The sequence below is a fragment of the Sorghum bicolor genome, chromosome 3 (genome assembly GCF_000003195.3).
Source record: "Sorghum bicolor cultivar BTx623 chromosome 3, Sorghum_bicolor_NCBIv3, whole genome shotgun sequence".
In the NCBI taxonomy this organism is placed as follows: Eukaryota; Viridiplantae; Streptophyta; class Magnoliopsida; order Poales; family Poaceae; genus Sorghum; species Sorghum bicolor.
In genome coordinates, this window is record NC_012872.2 from 55064267 (window position 1) to 55079691 (window position 15425).

Genomic DNA, 15425 nt, shown 5'->3' on the forward strand with positions numbered 1-15425 from the left:
GCCACACCACGCTGTGAGTGACTCGGTCGCATCTTCCCTTTTCCCATTCTCCATCCACCCACCGGCGGCGGCGCAAGGGAAGCGAAGAGGAAGCGACGATATGTCGGCGACCACGGCGGCCGTGCCCTTCTGGCGGGCAGCGGGGATGACCTACATAGGATACTCCAACATCTGCGCTGCGCTGGTCCGGAACTGCCTCAAGGAGCCCTTCAAGTCCGAGGCCGCGTCCCGCGAGAAGGTCCATTTCTCCATCTCCAAGTGGGCGGACGGCAAGCAAGAGAAGCCCAGTGAGTGATCTGTCCCCTCCTTCACCCGATGCGTTCATGTCCGCCGTCCTTGATTTTAGATCCGACGCGATCTGCCTCGATGTTATGTGGTACGATGGGATTCTAGGGTTTGTGATTTAGTTCTTAATAAAGCTGAGCATGGATATAGGTCTAGGTTGATCTAGTGGTTCACTGATGTGGTCCCCATTTTGGTTCGTGTGCTGGTGGCGTTTGCGTTTAACGACCAATCGTAGTTGCTAATGGTGTAAATCTGATCTGGTGTGGTGGTTGATGGTGTTTGTCAAAATGTGATGGGTAGAAGGTAAATAATTAATTGGTGCATAGGATGCCACCGCAGTCAACGGTCAGTACTCAATCACATTTTGAGGTTTTGTGGAAGTGGTAAACTGGGTAAATCGTTTATCAAATCTTCTAATTGTTTGTGTATGTTTGTTATGTCTGAAACTTTGAATTGCATGATCCAAGGTGAAAACATTGTAACAAATGCCAGCATTCTGTAAAACCCAGCCACCTAGAAATCCCTAATGGATAGTAAGTTGACGATGGTAGCGCTTAACAATGTAGCACCTAAACGTGGATTATATGTCAAATCTGAATGCAGCCCATGATGAATCATATATATGTGCATTGTCGGATCTCAACTTTAGAGAATATGAAGTATAATGAGACTTTCCCACATTCAATTTTGAAATCTGGATTTGAAGATGGAACACAGAGTGTGTCGTCATAAGGAATTAAGGATGAAGTGTGATGTTAGAACTTACTAAAACTGCCATGACATGTTTCAGTAGCATTACTGTTATGCTTAGAATGGGGATACGCTTCCTTGAAGAAAACGTGTTCCTACAGCAAATAACCTACTGATGATAACTTAGAGGAAATCATTGCACATGTAATATGTATATATTGTTTAATTGTGCCAGAAATCCTGCTGAAGGATGGCGATTGATCGCGTGTCCTGATTTGTGTGATCATGTTCCTTCCCTGACCATGTTGCTATTCTGTTTCTGTTTTGTAACGTAACAAACTAAAAAGTAACAACGATTTAATCAGTTAAACCTGTCATTGCTCATAGCCTCATACATACAAGCATGCGTGCTCGCCCCACACAAATGTTTGCAAAAGAAAACCATGCACAATATGAGGAAAAATGCATCCTTGTATAATAGACAATCAATTATTCTATGAAATTTGATGCTTTGTGTTTAAGGTAGTTCCATGAAATTCAATGATTTGTGTTTAAGGCAATTCCATGAATTTTTCTTCTTATGTTTCTAGTAGTGATAACCAGTTGCATAATGATTGGAGAATGCTTGTCCTCACTGTTTCAGTGCTTAATGCTTATGTGAATCCCTGTGATGTAGAACTTGAACAATAGTAGTAGAGGGATGCATACAACTTTTTGCATTTGTATAATGAACACTTCAGTAAAGCAGCTGACAGATTGCAGTACTATTTAGCGCATGATACCTTAGTTTTATATAAGCTAGAGCAATTACCGTTTGCATATCAAAGTAAACAATTGGCAGTTGTCGTATCTCTGTTAATGGGTTGCATATAATGCGTCTGTGTCTATGATCTATTTTATCGAAGTAAGGCCCTATTTGGAACACAGGAATGCAAAAACAAAGGAATAGGAAAACATAGGAATTCTGCAGGAATAGAAAACATAGAAATGTTGAAGAAATGATCGTTGGGTAGGCTCCATAGAATTTTACCAAGAGGTTTGAGTGGATGCAAAGTTCTACATTTTCCCTCCAAAACAAAGGAAAATTCCCTACACTATTCCTATGGTTCATTCCTGCGAACCAAAGGCATGAACTAGCATCATATGTTGCTTATATTCAATTGTTCGGTTGTTTTTTTCTGTTTGTTTCAATACTATGTTGAACTGGATTGAGTTTTGTTTCATTGGCACGGATAATTTTTTTCCTATCATATCATACAGTAGAACCTGAATTGTGTTCAGTGTGCATGTGTAGCTTTTGTATATTTCTTCAATGCTAATTTGGTTCTTTCTGCAGCTGTCCGCACAGAAGATGAATAAAGATCTGGCGCCATGGTGACATAGTCCTTGCTACAGATGATTTGAAGTGTTGTTGCAAGTTTCTGGAAGTTGCTATTTAGCTGGCTTGATTTTATAGTCAATGGTGAAGAATAAATACTTTCGCGACAATTGTCTTTTTGCAATGACGTGTTATTTTCGTTGCTAATTGCACTTGCCCTACCCAAATCAATCATGTGAACAGCATGGAATGCTTCAGTTTTGTGCAATTTGGTACCGACTAAATTTATTGTGGTGTCCGACAGATTATGCTGGGTCTTTAAAAATAAAGGATCAGTGAATGTACTCGAGTGTTTTTGAAGGCCCTTGTACCCGATTTTTTCCACCGTTCGATCAAGCATCCATACCCACCTTCATCTTCCTCAAGTGACAAGTCAGCTCTCTCGTCCCTAATGCTCTGTGCCTTCGTAGATTGGAAATCTTGCCTGGTCATGGGATCTGTCTGATTTTGGACGCATGGAGCTGCCTCAAACACAAAGAATAAGCTTGTTTTGTGAACTGGAAGATCTAGACACCGATCCCAAGCATTCGATTTTGAACACCTATAGAGCTTGACTGAGTTGCATGGTGGCGCTTCCAGGCCAGGTCGTGAAGCAAATGCAAGAGCTGGGCAGCAGCTTAGCTAAAAGCATATGTAGGCACTTTAAGGGCTTAAACTTCGCATGCTACAAGTTTTGTTGGCCTCACCTAAAAGCAATGGTACATGTAGATAAAAAAATATAGAGCTATCAAAACTCACAACCGAGGCAAAGTGTGATGTAAGTGGGACAGCTTTATCTTCTCTGCTATAAGTATTCAGCTTTCTCTCTTAGGCCTTGTTTAGTTCCAAAATTTTTTGCAAAATAGAAATAGTACCATTTTCGTTTGTATTTGATAAATATTATCCAATTATGGACTAACTAGACTCAGAAGATTCGTCTCGTCAATTTCGACTAAACTGTGCAATTAGTTTTTATTTTTGTCTATATTTAATACTTCATGCATGCGTCTAAAGATTTGATGTGACGAGGAACATGAAAAATTTTGCAAAATTTTTTAGGAACTAAACAAGACCGGGACCAGTGGAGGCAGCTCCATTCTTTAGCCGCGCCACAGAGGATGTTTGGTTCTTTTGTTAGATGAAGCAATGGACTCCTTTGCAGGAAGCTCTGGGGCACTGCGGAACCACTACTCATGATGATTTGGACCTGAGGAGCAAACGTGGAAGTTGAGGCAATAGTACACGGTGGTGCGTTGGAGAAGCCCTAAGTATACATGATTGCATGCATATTTGAGCAGCAGCATAGGCACTTTAAACATAGTACTTGCATGCATAGTTCCTAAGCTGGATGCGCTATCTAATGAACTTAAGCTGTGTTTTTTTCCCTTTATTCGATAATCAGCAATTGTGCTGAAAGTTTTGCAATAATTGGCTATTTACGTTATAAAATTATTCCTTTTAGCAAAAAAAAGCACGGTTACAATGACTTAAACTAAAAGGCTTGATTTCGTGGTTGCATGGACGCATGATTACAGAAATTCTCTTCTTTATGTCCGTACGTGTGTGGCAGGAGAATGGTTTTCGTCCCCCCGAGAGCAAACAGCATGTCTAGAAGGTCAACGCAGAGACGCCGAGGGCTATTAGAAGAGTAGAAGGTCAGAGTGATTGATTTCTCTTGCATGTTTCCTTGCTTGTCCTCGTTGCCTGGTGGGCGCAATCAACCAAAGAAACATCAAAGGAAGTAGGAAGACCAGGTTTTTTATGATTCTTTCACATGTACTTGCAGTCTTCTAGTACTTACATATACGTATCAAAATAGTACGTATATACTTATAAGTAAACAGCAACGCACGAGGTATTTCCTTGTCTTCTCCAACTGATCCTTTGCAAGAGGCAACAAGCTTATAAAATTTACTAGATGTGCGAAATATTCTTTACAAAATACTATGCCATCACCCCCAGAAAAGGAGCGCAATATCCTCTCAAAAAAAAAGCAGCACAATAGCTTATAACTTTAACTAATCAACGAATCCATAGATATGGCGTACTCTCCCAATATGACAGTCAAATCTACTTGCACGACCCAACGAATGCAAAATTCCTTGTCCAGGAGGTGATTTTCCTAGCTCCTATCGTCATTATCTCTTCTGGAAGTTAAGCTTCATGATGGCAAAGGCAAACAGGGTCGCAAAAAGCACCGTGAATGCCACGACCACGGCGGCCACCCAACCCAGCCAGCTGTGCTTGAAGTCGAAGTAGTCCTCGACAAACACCTTCACGGGCCTGTTGTCATCCATCGGAGTCATGATGTCACCGAACTGTGACACCACCAGCCCGTACAACGTCCACGCCACGGGGCATATCCAGCAGTACCACCTCCACCAGATCGGTGTTTTCTGAAGGTAGCGGGAGGCAAGAACGGGAATGAGTTTTGCTGCTTTGGAAACGGTAGATAAAAGTTGCAGGGGGCGATAAGGTCTTACCGGTCGGGGGATGATGAACCCGGAGAAGAGGTTCCAAAGGGCGTAGAATGCCGAGGAGACGATCGAGGCGATGTGGTAGTTAGGTGTCAGCCCGACAGTCATCATGCCGTAGAATGTGAAGTAGAGCAGCGTGAAGTACCCAAAGAAAAGGTACCAGAAGAACTTGGCAGCCGTCCACTCGAACCCGATCATGGAGTACACAATGACACCGTATAGAATATCCTGAACCAGTGCGTATGGGAGCTCAATGACAACCTACAAGGAGACAAATTGATCAGAACAGTGCCCTGCTCTTTGGAACATGGACCAACCTGCAGGCAACAAACAGCAGAAAAATCCGCGTGTGAAATTGATTTCCAGGAGGAACATTCACCTGGCCAAACGCATATGGGAAAGCTGAGTACATGCCAGCAGCTCTTTCACGGTAAAAGACTGTCCGCTCCACAGCCACCACTGGCTGAACTGAGGTACAATTCATGATCCCGATGAACAGCACTGCAGAGTACATTGATCCCATGGCATTCATCAAATCTTGTTGTGTAGACCTGGATTAAGAAGCAAAACGTGAATAGAAAACTAAAGGTCAAGCCACTTGTTTGCCACAAGCAATGGTACAATTCAGCATGACTTACACTTTGCCGCCTAGGTCCCAAAAGATGGTGCCAAGGAGGAGAGCAATGATGGTAGTGAAAAAGAACCTAACAGTATTGTAAGGAGGGTTCCTCCAGTATGACATGTTCTGTTTCCACAGGCAAGCCACACATTGTGTAATGGAAGACTGTGCGTACTTGCTAGGGAAATGCAGGTCACTTGAACCTGGCGCTGGTTGGCTTAATTCCTTTATCAACGCCTTGTTCCTCCTGCAAAATGTAACAAGCAACACATCATCTACTGCAGAAATTCCCTGGAGAAGGAAGGTTGGTTAATACTGAAAAGTGCAAAGTGCATTAGTATGTACCAAGCGGAAGTACCCTGTATATGGTTATTCTCAAAGATGGAGTAAGTGGCTAGTAGGGTTTGTAATTTACTTACTGGTAGAGTTCAGATTTCTTGTACATATCACTGAAATCAAGACCTAGAATCTGTTCCTGAGAAGTTGTGGTCACTTCCAGCATCCATGTTGCTGGATTGTAACCATCTTTAATTTTACTGACCCCTTGAATCGCCTGGATAATATGAAACCACATGATCTTCTCAGTAATTTCGAAGAAATTTCGTGTTTGGATAGTCAGATTCCTGTAATATCATTTACCTCGAAATAGTTGATTAGCTCTGAAGAATGATGTCCAAGTGGACCAGCATAGATCTCTTCTCCACCACGCTTCATAAGGAAAAGCTGCATGCATCAATCAAACGTTTTAGACACTGCAAGTTCCAGCATAGTTCAAGGAACCAGCCACAACAAAACAAGTTTGACCAAACGCTGACTAGAAAGTAGAGGGTAGTTGGAAGTAATCCTATGTCAAATCTCACTCACCTCATCAAATGCTTCAAATATGTCAATGCTAGGCTGATGTATCGTGCAGACCACAGTTCTACCAGTATCAACAGTGTTCCTCACCGTCCGCATCACAATTGCAGCTGCTCGGGCATCAAGCCCTGAGGTTGGCTCATCCATAAAGATGATTGACGGATTTGCAACAAGTTCCACAGCAATGGTAAGCCTTTTCCTCTGCTCAGTTGACAGACCATTCACTCCAGGAAGTCCAACCAAAGCATTTCTCAGTGGTTTGAGCTCCACAAGCTCCATCACCTCCTCAATGAAGATCTGCACATATAATGGTGAGTAACTATCTACCAAGTGTATCTTTCTATGGGTGGAAATTGCAACTATTTTGGTGGAACTAACCTTTCTTTTGTTTGAATCGACGTCCTTGGGAAGCCGGAGCCATGCTGAGAAAAGCAGGGACTCATAGACTGTCACCTGCGGCGAGTGGATATCATTTTGTTCACAGTAACCTGATACACGTGCAAAGGTCTCTTGTTTCTTTGGGTATCCTGAAATGCGGATGTCTCCTTCAATGTACCCTCCTGTCTTTCTTCCAGCTAACACATCCATCAAAGTAGTTTTTCCTGCACCGCTGACGCCCATCAGTGCGGTCAGCACACCAGGCCTAAAAGACCCACTGACACCTTTGAGGAGCTCCAAACGATCTTCTTGTACACCTTGTGCTTTCATTTCCTGAATTTAATTTCATGACCAGGGTTACAGAAAAGTGATGAAATCGTATTTGTTGTGTAAGAGATCAACTTTATATATTTCACCTGTGGCATGTCAACAGAGTATTTGATGTTGTCAAAGGTGAGCGAGAGCGGGTCAAATGGGAGGATCATTCCCTTTTTACTCGAGGCAGAATCATCTTCCATGATTGCTAAATCAGTTTCAGTGTTGACATCTGTGGATCGATGACTGAATGCTGATACCAAGTGATTAGCATCCAGAACCTCCCCTTTTATGTTGGCATGCTTCTCCTGCAGCTGCTCTTCGGATACAGATGGCCGGGAGTTGCCATATGCTAGAAATTAACAAGATGGAATCATTCGCACTTCACAGGTTTGAATACTTTGAAATCAGAGAACAATGAGAAAATCAGTTTGGGAGTTACTCACGCTTAAGGTATGTAAGGGCAAGAGTGAAGAGAGCGTTGAAGAGTATGGTGAACCCAACCATAGCACCAAAGCCAATCCAGTACCACTTTGCTTCTGTGAATACTGCACGAGACTTGAGGCTTTGCACACCTAGGGTCTCGTTGGAGGCAGTGCTATTCAATATTTTGTCCCAGCTGTGACCCAACATCTCATTCACTGAAATGGCATTTTGTGCATACATCATTGGGGAGATCCAGTAGCCCCAGATCCACCATTTCCTAATTTTATCTGCAAGATGAAATACGGAGAGGCATTGATTTAAGAAGAGGCTACATTGCAAAGAATTACAAAGGGAGTGAAAGATGAGTTCTAACCTTTTTGTAGAATAAATCCTCCCAACACCATGACAACCAGCAACATGAACGATGCAGAGACATTAGCAACAATCATGTTCCTCGATGCCCCACTAATAAACCGGAAGAGTGCCGCTGCCATCTGATTGACTGCTAACAGAAGCAGATATTGCTTGAAGAATCTGGGGGCAACTATTACTGTTAGAACATTCATAGCACACTTTTTTTGAAGGAAACATTGATAGCACATTACCAGAGAAATAAGAACGTCTAAGGATAAACGTTTAAATAATTGGAAAATCTCACCTGCTGACATTTGGGTCGAACCCAATGACATAATATGTCAAGAATACATAGCCGCCAACCTCGATAAATGTGATGGGTACCTTGACGATCCATGAGGGTAGAGTGTAGGACCATGCAGGAAAGAAAAGGAGATCCCTCTGCTTGAAGAATACAGGCAGCTTGAAGACAGTAAGCGACAACTCAGACATGCCATTGAACATGATCAGAACCACACCAAAGAAGACTGCACCCATGTAGAGACCCCCGTCATTCACCGTGTCATGCTTCATCTTCGTACGGAAGAAGAGAGTCATTGTAATGATCGAATTCAGAATCAGCTGTAATGCCAGAGCACCAAAGAGTCAGTCATGTTTCAGTTATTTTTTCTCTACATGCAAATTGATCATACTGTTTGGTCTTGTGAGTCACCTGGAAGGTTCTGAATGTGTAGACAAAAGAGTTCCTCTTCATGAGAAGGATCTCCCGGTCTATGTTTGCTTTGAGCAGCTCCTTGCCACTCACACCATACCTTGTGGTGGTTAGTGCGGCTGGGTGGCTTTTGCTCTTGTCAAACGGAACCGCAAGCTCATTTGCTATAGCTCTCCCTGTGTGGAATGACTTAAATGCAGTCGCAAATTCCTTCACAGATACAAACCTGTAGGGCTCATCAGGTCGCACCCAATACTGTTTCTGATCTTTTTTCGAAGTCACCTGCCCAGCATTTCAAAAGAGATAAGATAACAACAACTTTATGCACTTATGTATACTGAAATATGGTGGCACAGTACATACTTCTTGCAGGAAGTCAGCGACACCCTTTCTCTCAGGGCATCTGAAACCTACTGACTCGAAAAACTCAGGCACTTCTTCTCGGGGGCCCTGGTAGACCACCTGACCATCTGAGAGGAGTATGATGTCATCAAACAAGTTATAAGTCTCTGGTGCCGGCTGCAGTAGGGAGATAACAGCTGTGCCACCAAGGATGTGAATGGACTGCCTGAGTGAATTCACAATTTGGAATGTAGTAGAGCTATCAAGCCCAGTTGAGATCTCGTCCATGAAAAGCGCCCTGGCTGGCCCAACCAGCATCTCACCTGCAGGGAACACCCAAATGATATAATTCAGAAAGAACTTCAGCAAAACCAATGTTGTTGGCCTATATGGTTATGAAAGACAGTTTTACCAGTTGTAACACGCTTCCGTTGTCCACCAGATATGCCCCTGAGCATCTCATCCCCTACCATTGTGTCCGCACATATCTCTAGTCCTAATATCTGCAGCAATTGGAGTGTACATAGTTAAGACGTATTTGAGTGAGTCAATCTAAAATTGCTCATTTGAGGGCTTGAGGCTAAAAGTTGCAATGTATACCTTCAGAATATAGTCAGTGACCACATTGGCATCTTGCCCACCCATTGCATACGCCTAATTAAATTAAGCAGGAAAACCATACTCAGTTTTGATTATGATTCGCCAATTATTCATGGAAACATAATCTACGATATAGAAAAAAATCTACTGGATTTAGTTAGGATTGCGTGCCTTCATGAATGCATCAATATCAGCATCAGGCTTGATATTGGCCGCCTTCTCTCGCCTTGACAGCTCAGTCAGCATGTCTAACAACATAAAGGAAAGAAGGAAGACTCGATAAGCATATCAATGAATAGTGTAAATCCTACATGGTAGGCAAGCAGAACAAATGCATATGCATGTATCGCATGACTCATTGCTCGGATCTGTACCAAAACCGGAGCCAACACCCTGGCAGCGTGCAGAGAATGCAAGTGTCTCTCTCACAGTCATCTCTCCTATGTGGAGGTCATGCTGGCTGATGTATGCGGCTGTCCTCTCTGGAACAAACTCCGTCATCTCGTGACCATTGTAGGTCACTTTGCCTGAAAACTGCACGGTGTTTCACTATAACATTAGGCACTGTACATTTCATTAGGGTAGTTACTAGTTAGTACAAAGCATACAGGAGTTGCCAATGATTGATGCCATGTTTCTTGAATGCCGAGTTTTGTAGAAGTATAAGGATACATTTTGTCTTGTTTTTGCGAGGCGTAATTATTGCAAAGAAGTATGAGGATGCATTTTGTACTACCTTGAGGTCTTTGTCAAGCCTTCCAGCCAAGGCGAGCAACAAACTGGTCTTGCCTGATCCAGGCGGACCTAACAGAAGTGTCAACCTGCATAAACATAAAGAACGTGAGGTTGACTGGTGGAAGAAGCGAAGAGATCGAAGACTTATAGTCCCAGACTACTAGACTACTCTCTTTTTTCTTATTTTTTGTGAGGAGACGATTACTAATCCAGTCACCAACGCAAGCGAAACCAACAGGGATATTGAATTACTCTATCTTCTAGTTAAAAAACAAAACACAGCTCATCGACTCTGTAGATGGAAAATAGTTTGACTTTCTTGAGGACAAAAAAAAAAACCCAATAAAAGAGCCATTGTTTTATTCAACTACCTGCGAGGCTTGATGATTCCGCTGACGTCGTGGAGAATGGGCATGATCCGCTTCCTACTGGGCAGTATGTGCAGCGCGTTCGCCGCTTCCTGCGTCGAACAAGAGGCGCACCGACCAAAGTTCAAAATTGATCGTCTTTCGCAATCGGATAGGCAGGAACTAACGGGTGCACTGGTTGGCTTACGTACCTCGACCGTGTTGACGACGGAGTTGAGGACGGTGGGCAGGCCGCTGCTGCCGACGCGCACCTCCGCCTCCGCCTCAAGGTTCTGGAACCGCACCTCGATCGTGGGCATGTCGATCCCAACCCTGCAGCGACCGGAAATCGTCAAACACCGAATCCGAGTGCAACCGCGCGCGGCTCGTCGCGGAGCGGGCGAGGGGTCACCTCACCTGTCGATGCGGTCCTTGAGCTTGAGCAGGAATCGCTCGTTGTCCTCGTCGGCGACGCGGACGAGGCGCTCCAGCAGCGCCCGCCTCTCGCGCGGACCGAGGCTGAGCACGTCGACGTCCACGAGCCCCTTCCCGCCGGCCGCCTCGTCGCCGTCGAGCGGGACGATGGCGCGTCGGACGCGGTCGTAGGTGGGCAGCTTCTCCAGCGCGGCCCAGCGGAGCGCCTCCTCGTCGTCCTCCTCCCTGGACGACCGCGAGAACACGTCGTCGCCGCGCCGCCACACGGAGCCGCTGCCCCCGCGCCGCATACTCGCCACCTTCTGAATGTCCCCCGCCGCGTCCATCTCGTCGCTATCCCTCCAACTCCTCCCCCCCCTTGCTGCCGCCGCCGCCTCCTGCTAGTGCTCCCCCTACCAATCCGCAACCCGCACCACAACACAACGCCGAGCTGCTGCCACCGGGTTACCACAATCCGCACCCCGCACCACAACGCCGAGCTGCCACCCGCTTAACGATGGGAGAGAGTTGAGGCGGAGGGTGGGGGTTTTTGTAGGGGTGACGCGTTGGGACGGGACGAGACGGGGTCGCCTGCCGGGCGTGGCTCGTGAGTCGTGACAGACGACGGTCAGAGGTTCAAGAGGTCGCCTGCCAGTTGCGAGTTTGCTACCAAGAAACCTCGGCCCCCTGGCTGGGCCTGGGGCAGCATTGATGGACGGGGCTGGGCCGCTTGTTGCTTCTAGAAGGTGACCTGTTTTCGCGTGGGAATGGGAGAGGGGATCATCAATTAAGGCCTTGTTTAGATTGAGAAAAATTTTGGATTTCGCTACTGTAGCACTTTCGTTTGTTTGTGGCAAATATTATCCAATCATAGACTAACTAGGATCAAAAGATTCGTCTCGCGATTTACAGGTAAACTGTAGAATTAGTTTTTATTTTCGTCTATATTTAATGCTTCATGCATGTGCCGTAAGATTCGATGTGATAGGGAATCTTGAAAAATTTTAGAAACCTAACGGACTGCCGTGCCGCCCCGTGACTTTCTAGAAGGCCAATGGATTTTTTCCTAGCTCATCTTCTCTCTCGCTAGTCGCTACGTTGACAAAAACTTCAAACACGCGTCCATTCAGGACAGGCAAATCAGAGGCGTGTTTTTAGTTCGTATATGCGAGCTTCGTCCGTGTTTAATTTCAACTTAGGCAGTCCGGCGCGTAAAACTTCTTCCTTTTGAATTTTATGTATCTCAAGAATCTCAACTCCATCTCTGGCTAGCAACCGTGACTTGCGCCATGCATTGACATCTTCGAGAATAAGTGACAAGCGTTGACAAACCAAATTACTACTTTTGTTTTACCAAATTGTACTTGCGCAGAAGGACCCGCGCATGTTAGGTGTTGTTTAGTTTGAAAAAAAAAATTAAATTATCTGTTACATCAAATCTTTAGATGCATACATAGAGCACTAAATATAAATAAAAAATAATTAATTATACAGTTTGTCTGTAATTTACGAGATAAATTTTTTTAACCCAGTTAATCCATGGTTGGATAATAATTTATCAAATACAAACGAAAGTGGTACGGTACCCGAACCGAAAATTTTTCGCGAACTAAACAAAGCTTTAGGGGGTGTTTAGTTTCCCTTTTATTTTAAAAAAAGATAGATTTTAGTTCATTATTTTGCATGATGGGACTAAACAACATACAATTTTTTTTAACGAAAAGGTGGCTATTCTATATTTTGGATTTTGCCCTCAAGAGGCTAAAAAAGCAAAAAAGAAAAAAGTCTCAAGAAGCCCTCATGAGAACGGATGAAATTAAATATAACTCTGAAAATTTAGATATTTTATATTCCATCGTTCTAAAATAGTTAACATTTTGCCTTTTATGAGAAACTAAACAGCCTCTTAATAGAATAACGGTGACGAGTTGACGACAGTAACACCAACTCCCCAAGGGATGTGCAGCCAGCCACTCTTCCCATTCCACTTTCGGGGCAACGCTGAATTTCTGGTGGTGAAAATGGATTGATCCGAGTGGAAGGAAGCTTCTTCTGTTGCCTAACCATCAAAGTTAAATCCAGTTGTTTTAGTCCGTCAACTATCATCTAGATTTTCAACATCTTTATCTAAAAAAATCTAGATTTTCAACATGACCGTTTCGGTCCTCCAGGAGCCCGCTTTTATCTTACGACTATTAAAGTGATTATTTTAGTCCTTCAACTTTACATTTTAAATTCAATTTAAATTTTCATTCATGACTATCAGAATATCTTTTTAGTCTTTAAACTTTTCTTTTCAGTGAAGGCCTTGTCCTACATAAAACACCATACTATCACGCTTATTTAGCTCTAGCGCCACTTATGATAGAAGATTAAGAAAATATAGTATTAGAATAAACACATTATTAGTAGACGGTTTAAATACCATTTAGTAGCGATTAATAATTCCAATATATTATTGATGGTTTAAATAACTACATTGCTTTTCGGGAAGCAAAGTTATTGTACCTTATTAAGAATAGATTAATAAATTAGAATCACGACAGATCTAATTTTTTTCAGAATATGCTTTGTTGAGCTATAGCTTTTATAGAAGTTATTGTGAGCTGTGACTTTAAAAAAACTACCTAGGAAAGTTAAAAGGCCGTTTACGAAGGTTTTCGAAAAAGCTTGGCTCACTTACAAGCAGACCCCATATGTCATGGACAGTGAGCCTACATCTTCCTCCGCGCCTTCTTAAGTCTCTAGGAGACCAAAACCTAAAATAGACATTTAACTTAATATTTATAGTCTTCAACAAAGTATCTATATAGAATATCTATTTTAAGTATCAGGAAAGATATAATTCAAATTTGAGTATCCTCTCTTCTTGAGACCCATTGTAGGAAAGGTTCTCTTTTAGATCTTATTATTGGAGAAAATAAAAAATAGATATAGAACCCTTTGTTTGTAGCGCTATCGAAATTTGGAATGAGTCTTGTATATTTTGGTTGGTTAATGGTCGTCAGAGACAACCTAATGGCTGTGGCGTCGGTGGCCATGGCGCCGAGCGTCGGCGGGATGGAGCCGGCCATAACGCTAGACCAGGTTTCGCTTTGGAGCGACCTGAACCAGCGCATATCCCTAATTCCCTATTGTCCCCCACAGCCGCCGGATTCGAGACCCCACTCTCGTTCTTCCTCTCCTACGACCCGCTCACCGGCGACGAGCGACCACGGGAGCCGGGGGCCATGGCATGTCGTGATTCCCCGTTGATCACGGGGTCAACTCGAAGATCTACCTCTGGCAGCGAGAGCACCCATGGAACCTCGAGGCTGACACCATCGTCAACTCATCCAAGTGACCAACAAGGTCAGGATCTCTCCGTGGATGCTCAGTCTAGCTTTGAAATTTTACAATTCAGATGCTAATGGCCAGTACTCTTGTGGTTGTGTCGAACTTGGACGAAGCTCATAGCAGTCCTAGGCTTCATGCTGCTGCAGGGCCGGGACTCATCGAGGAGTGTGCCACTTTTGTACTATTTAATGCTGGCTTCGCTTCCTAATTTGGCTACTAAAACGGTGATTGTAAGGTGGTTTCTCGTTTGTGCGTGGTCTGCAGGGTGGCTGCCACATTGGGACGCCTAAGATGACAAATGCTTATGATCTGCGTGCCAGGTGTATGTGATTTTATTTGATTGGTGACTATTATAATTAATTACCTCTAAGCTGTATCTTAGATATATGCGCAGCCTCTTGGCTGGCCAGGCCCTGTCGCTGCACGCGCCTCATCGACCGTTGCGCGCGCCCATGGCCACTCCTCCCTTTGGCAGTTCGAGCTCCGGCACCTCGACTGCTGCCACGGCGGCCAAGCTCCGCGATGAAGCCCTCATCACCGCCCAGACGCTGGAGGAGGAGGAGGCCGCCTCCCTGTACTCCACCAACACAGAGCGTAGCCAACAACTTCAGGCGGAGATCGACCTCCTCAAGTTCACTGCCGCCGCCCCGGAATGCATCCGCGCCGCCACTGACGCCCTGGAACAGCAAGCCGCTGTCCCGTGCAGATTCTCTTCGTGATGACAGCTCGCCTGACTACGACGACTGCTCCATTGACTCCAAAGCTGCGGCCATCGCTCATCTGCACAGCAAGGCCACCGCTGTATAGAACATCAAGAATTTGATTCCAATCGTTCTTGATCTCTAATCCTCCAACTACTCCAAGTGGCACGACTACGTCCTCCTCGTTCTCGCTCGCTTCATGTTGAAAAACCACGTCCTCAGTGACGTTTCACGCTCCGCTGATCCAGCGTGGTCCTGCATGGACTGCGTGGTCGTCTCCTCGCTCTTCAACACCATCTCCACCGAACTCCTGGGTGTCATCCACGGGCGTGATGGCGTCTGTGCTCGGGCGGCTTGACTTGGCATTCAACAACATTTCTTGAACAATGACAAGTCCCACGCCATGCCCCTTGACGCCGGGTTTGGCACCCTCTTGTGGCCAATCCCTCCCTGCCCACCTGGCATCGTCATCTCGATCA

At 44.6% G+C, this 15425-nt stretch overlaps 2 protein-coding genes across 2 annotated transcripts; one reads left to right on the forward strand and one right to left on the reverse strand.

Annotated features, from left to right (window-relative positions):
• LOC8054361 (ATP synthase subunit epsilon, mitochondrial) lies at positions 1-2637 on the forward strand. The gene is made up of 2 exons (XM_002455887.2): positions 1-287; positions 2312-2637. The coding sequence occupies exons 1-2, from the start codon at positions 101-103 to the stop codon at positions 2332-2334; spliced, it is 210 nt and encodes a 69-aa protein (XP_002455932.1). The 5' UTR covers positions 1-100; the 3' UTR covers positions 2335-2637.
• On the reverse strand, positions 4170-11429 carry LOC8083774 (ABC transporter G family member 36). Its single transcript, XM_021457298.1, has 22 exons — positions 10913-11429; positions 10708-10828; positions 10520-10608; positions 10150-10234; positions 9788-9947; positions 9585-9661; positions 9414-9467; positions 9226-9316; positions 8835-9136; positions 8472-8753; positions 8064-8380; positions 7779-7939; positions 7426-7692; positions 7081-7331; positions 6665-6997; positions 6293-6583; positions 6068-6151; positions 5848-5981; positions 5448-5675; positions 5189-5360; positions 4816-5070; positions 4170-4728 (listed from the first exon to the last, which is right to left on the reverse strand). The coding sequence occupies exons 1-22, from the start codon at positions 11254-11256 to the stop codon at positions 4471-4473; spliced, it is 4356 nt and encodes a 1451-aa protein (XP_021312973.1). The 5' UTR covers positions 11257-11429; the 3' UTR covers positions 4170-4470.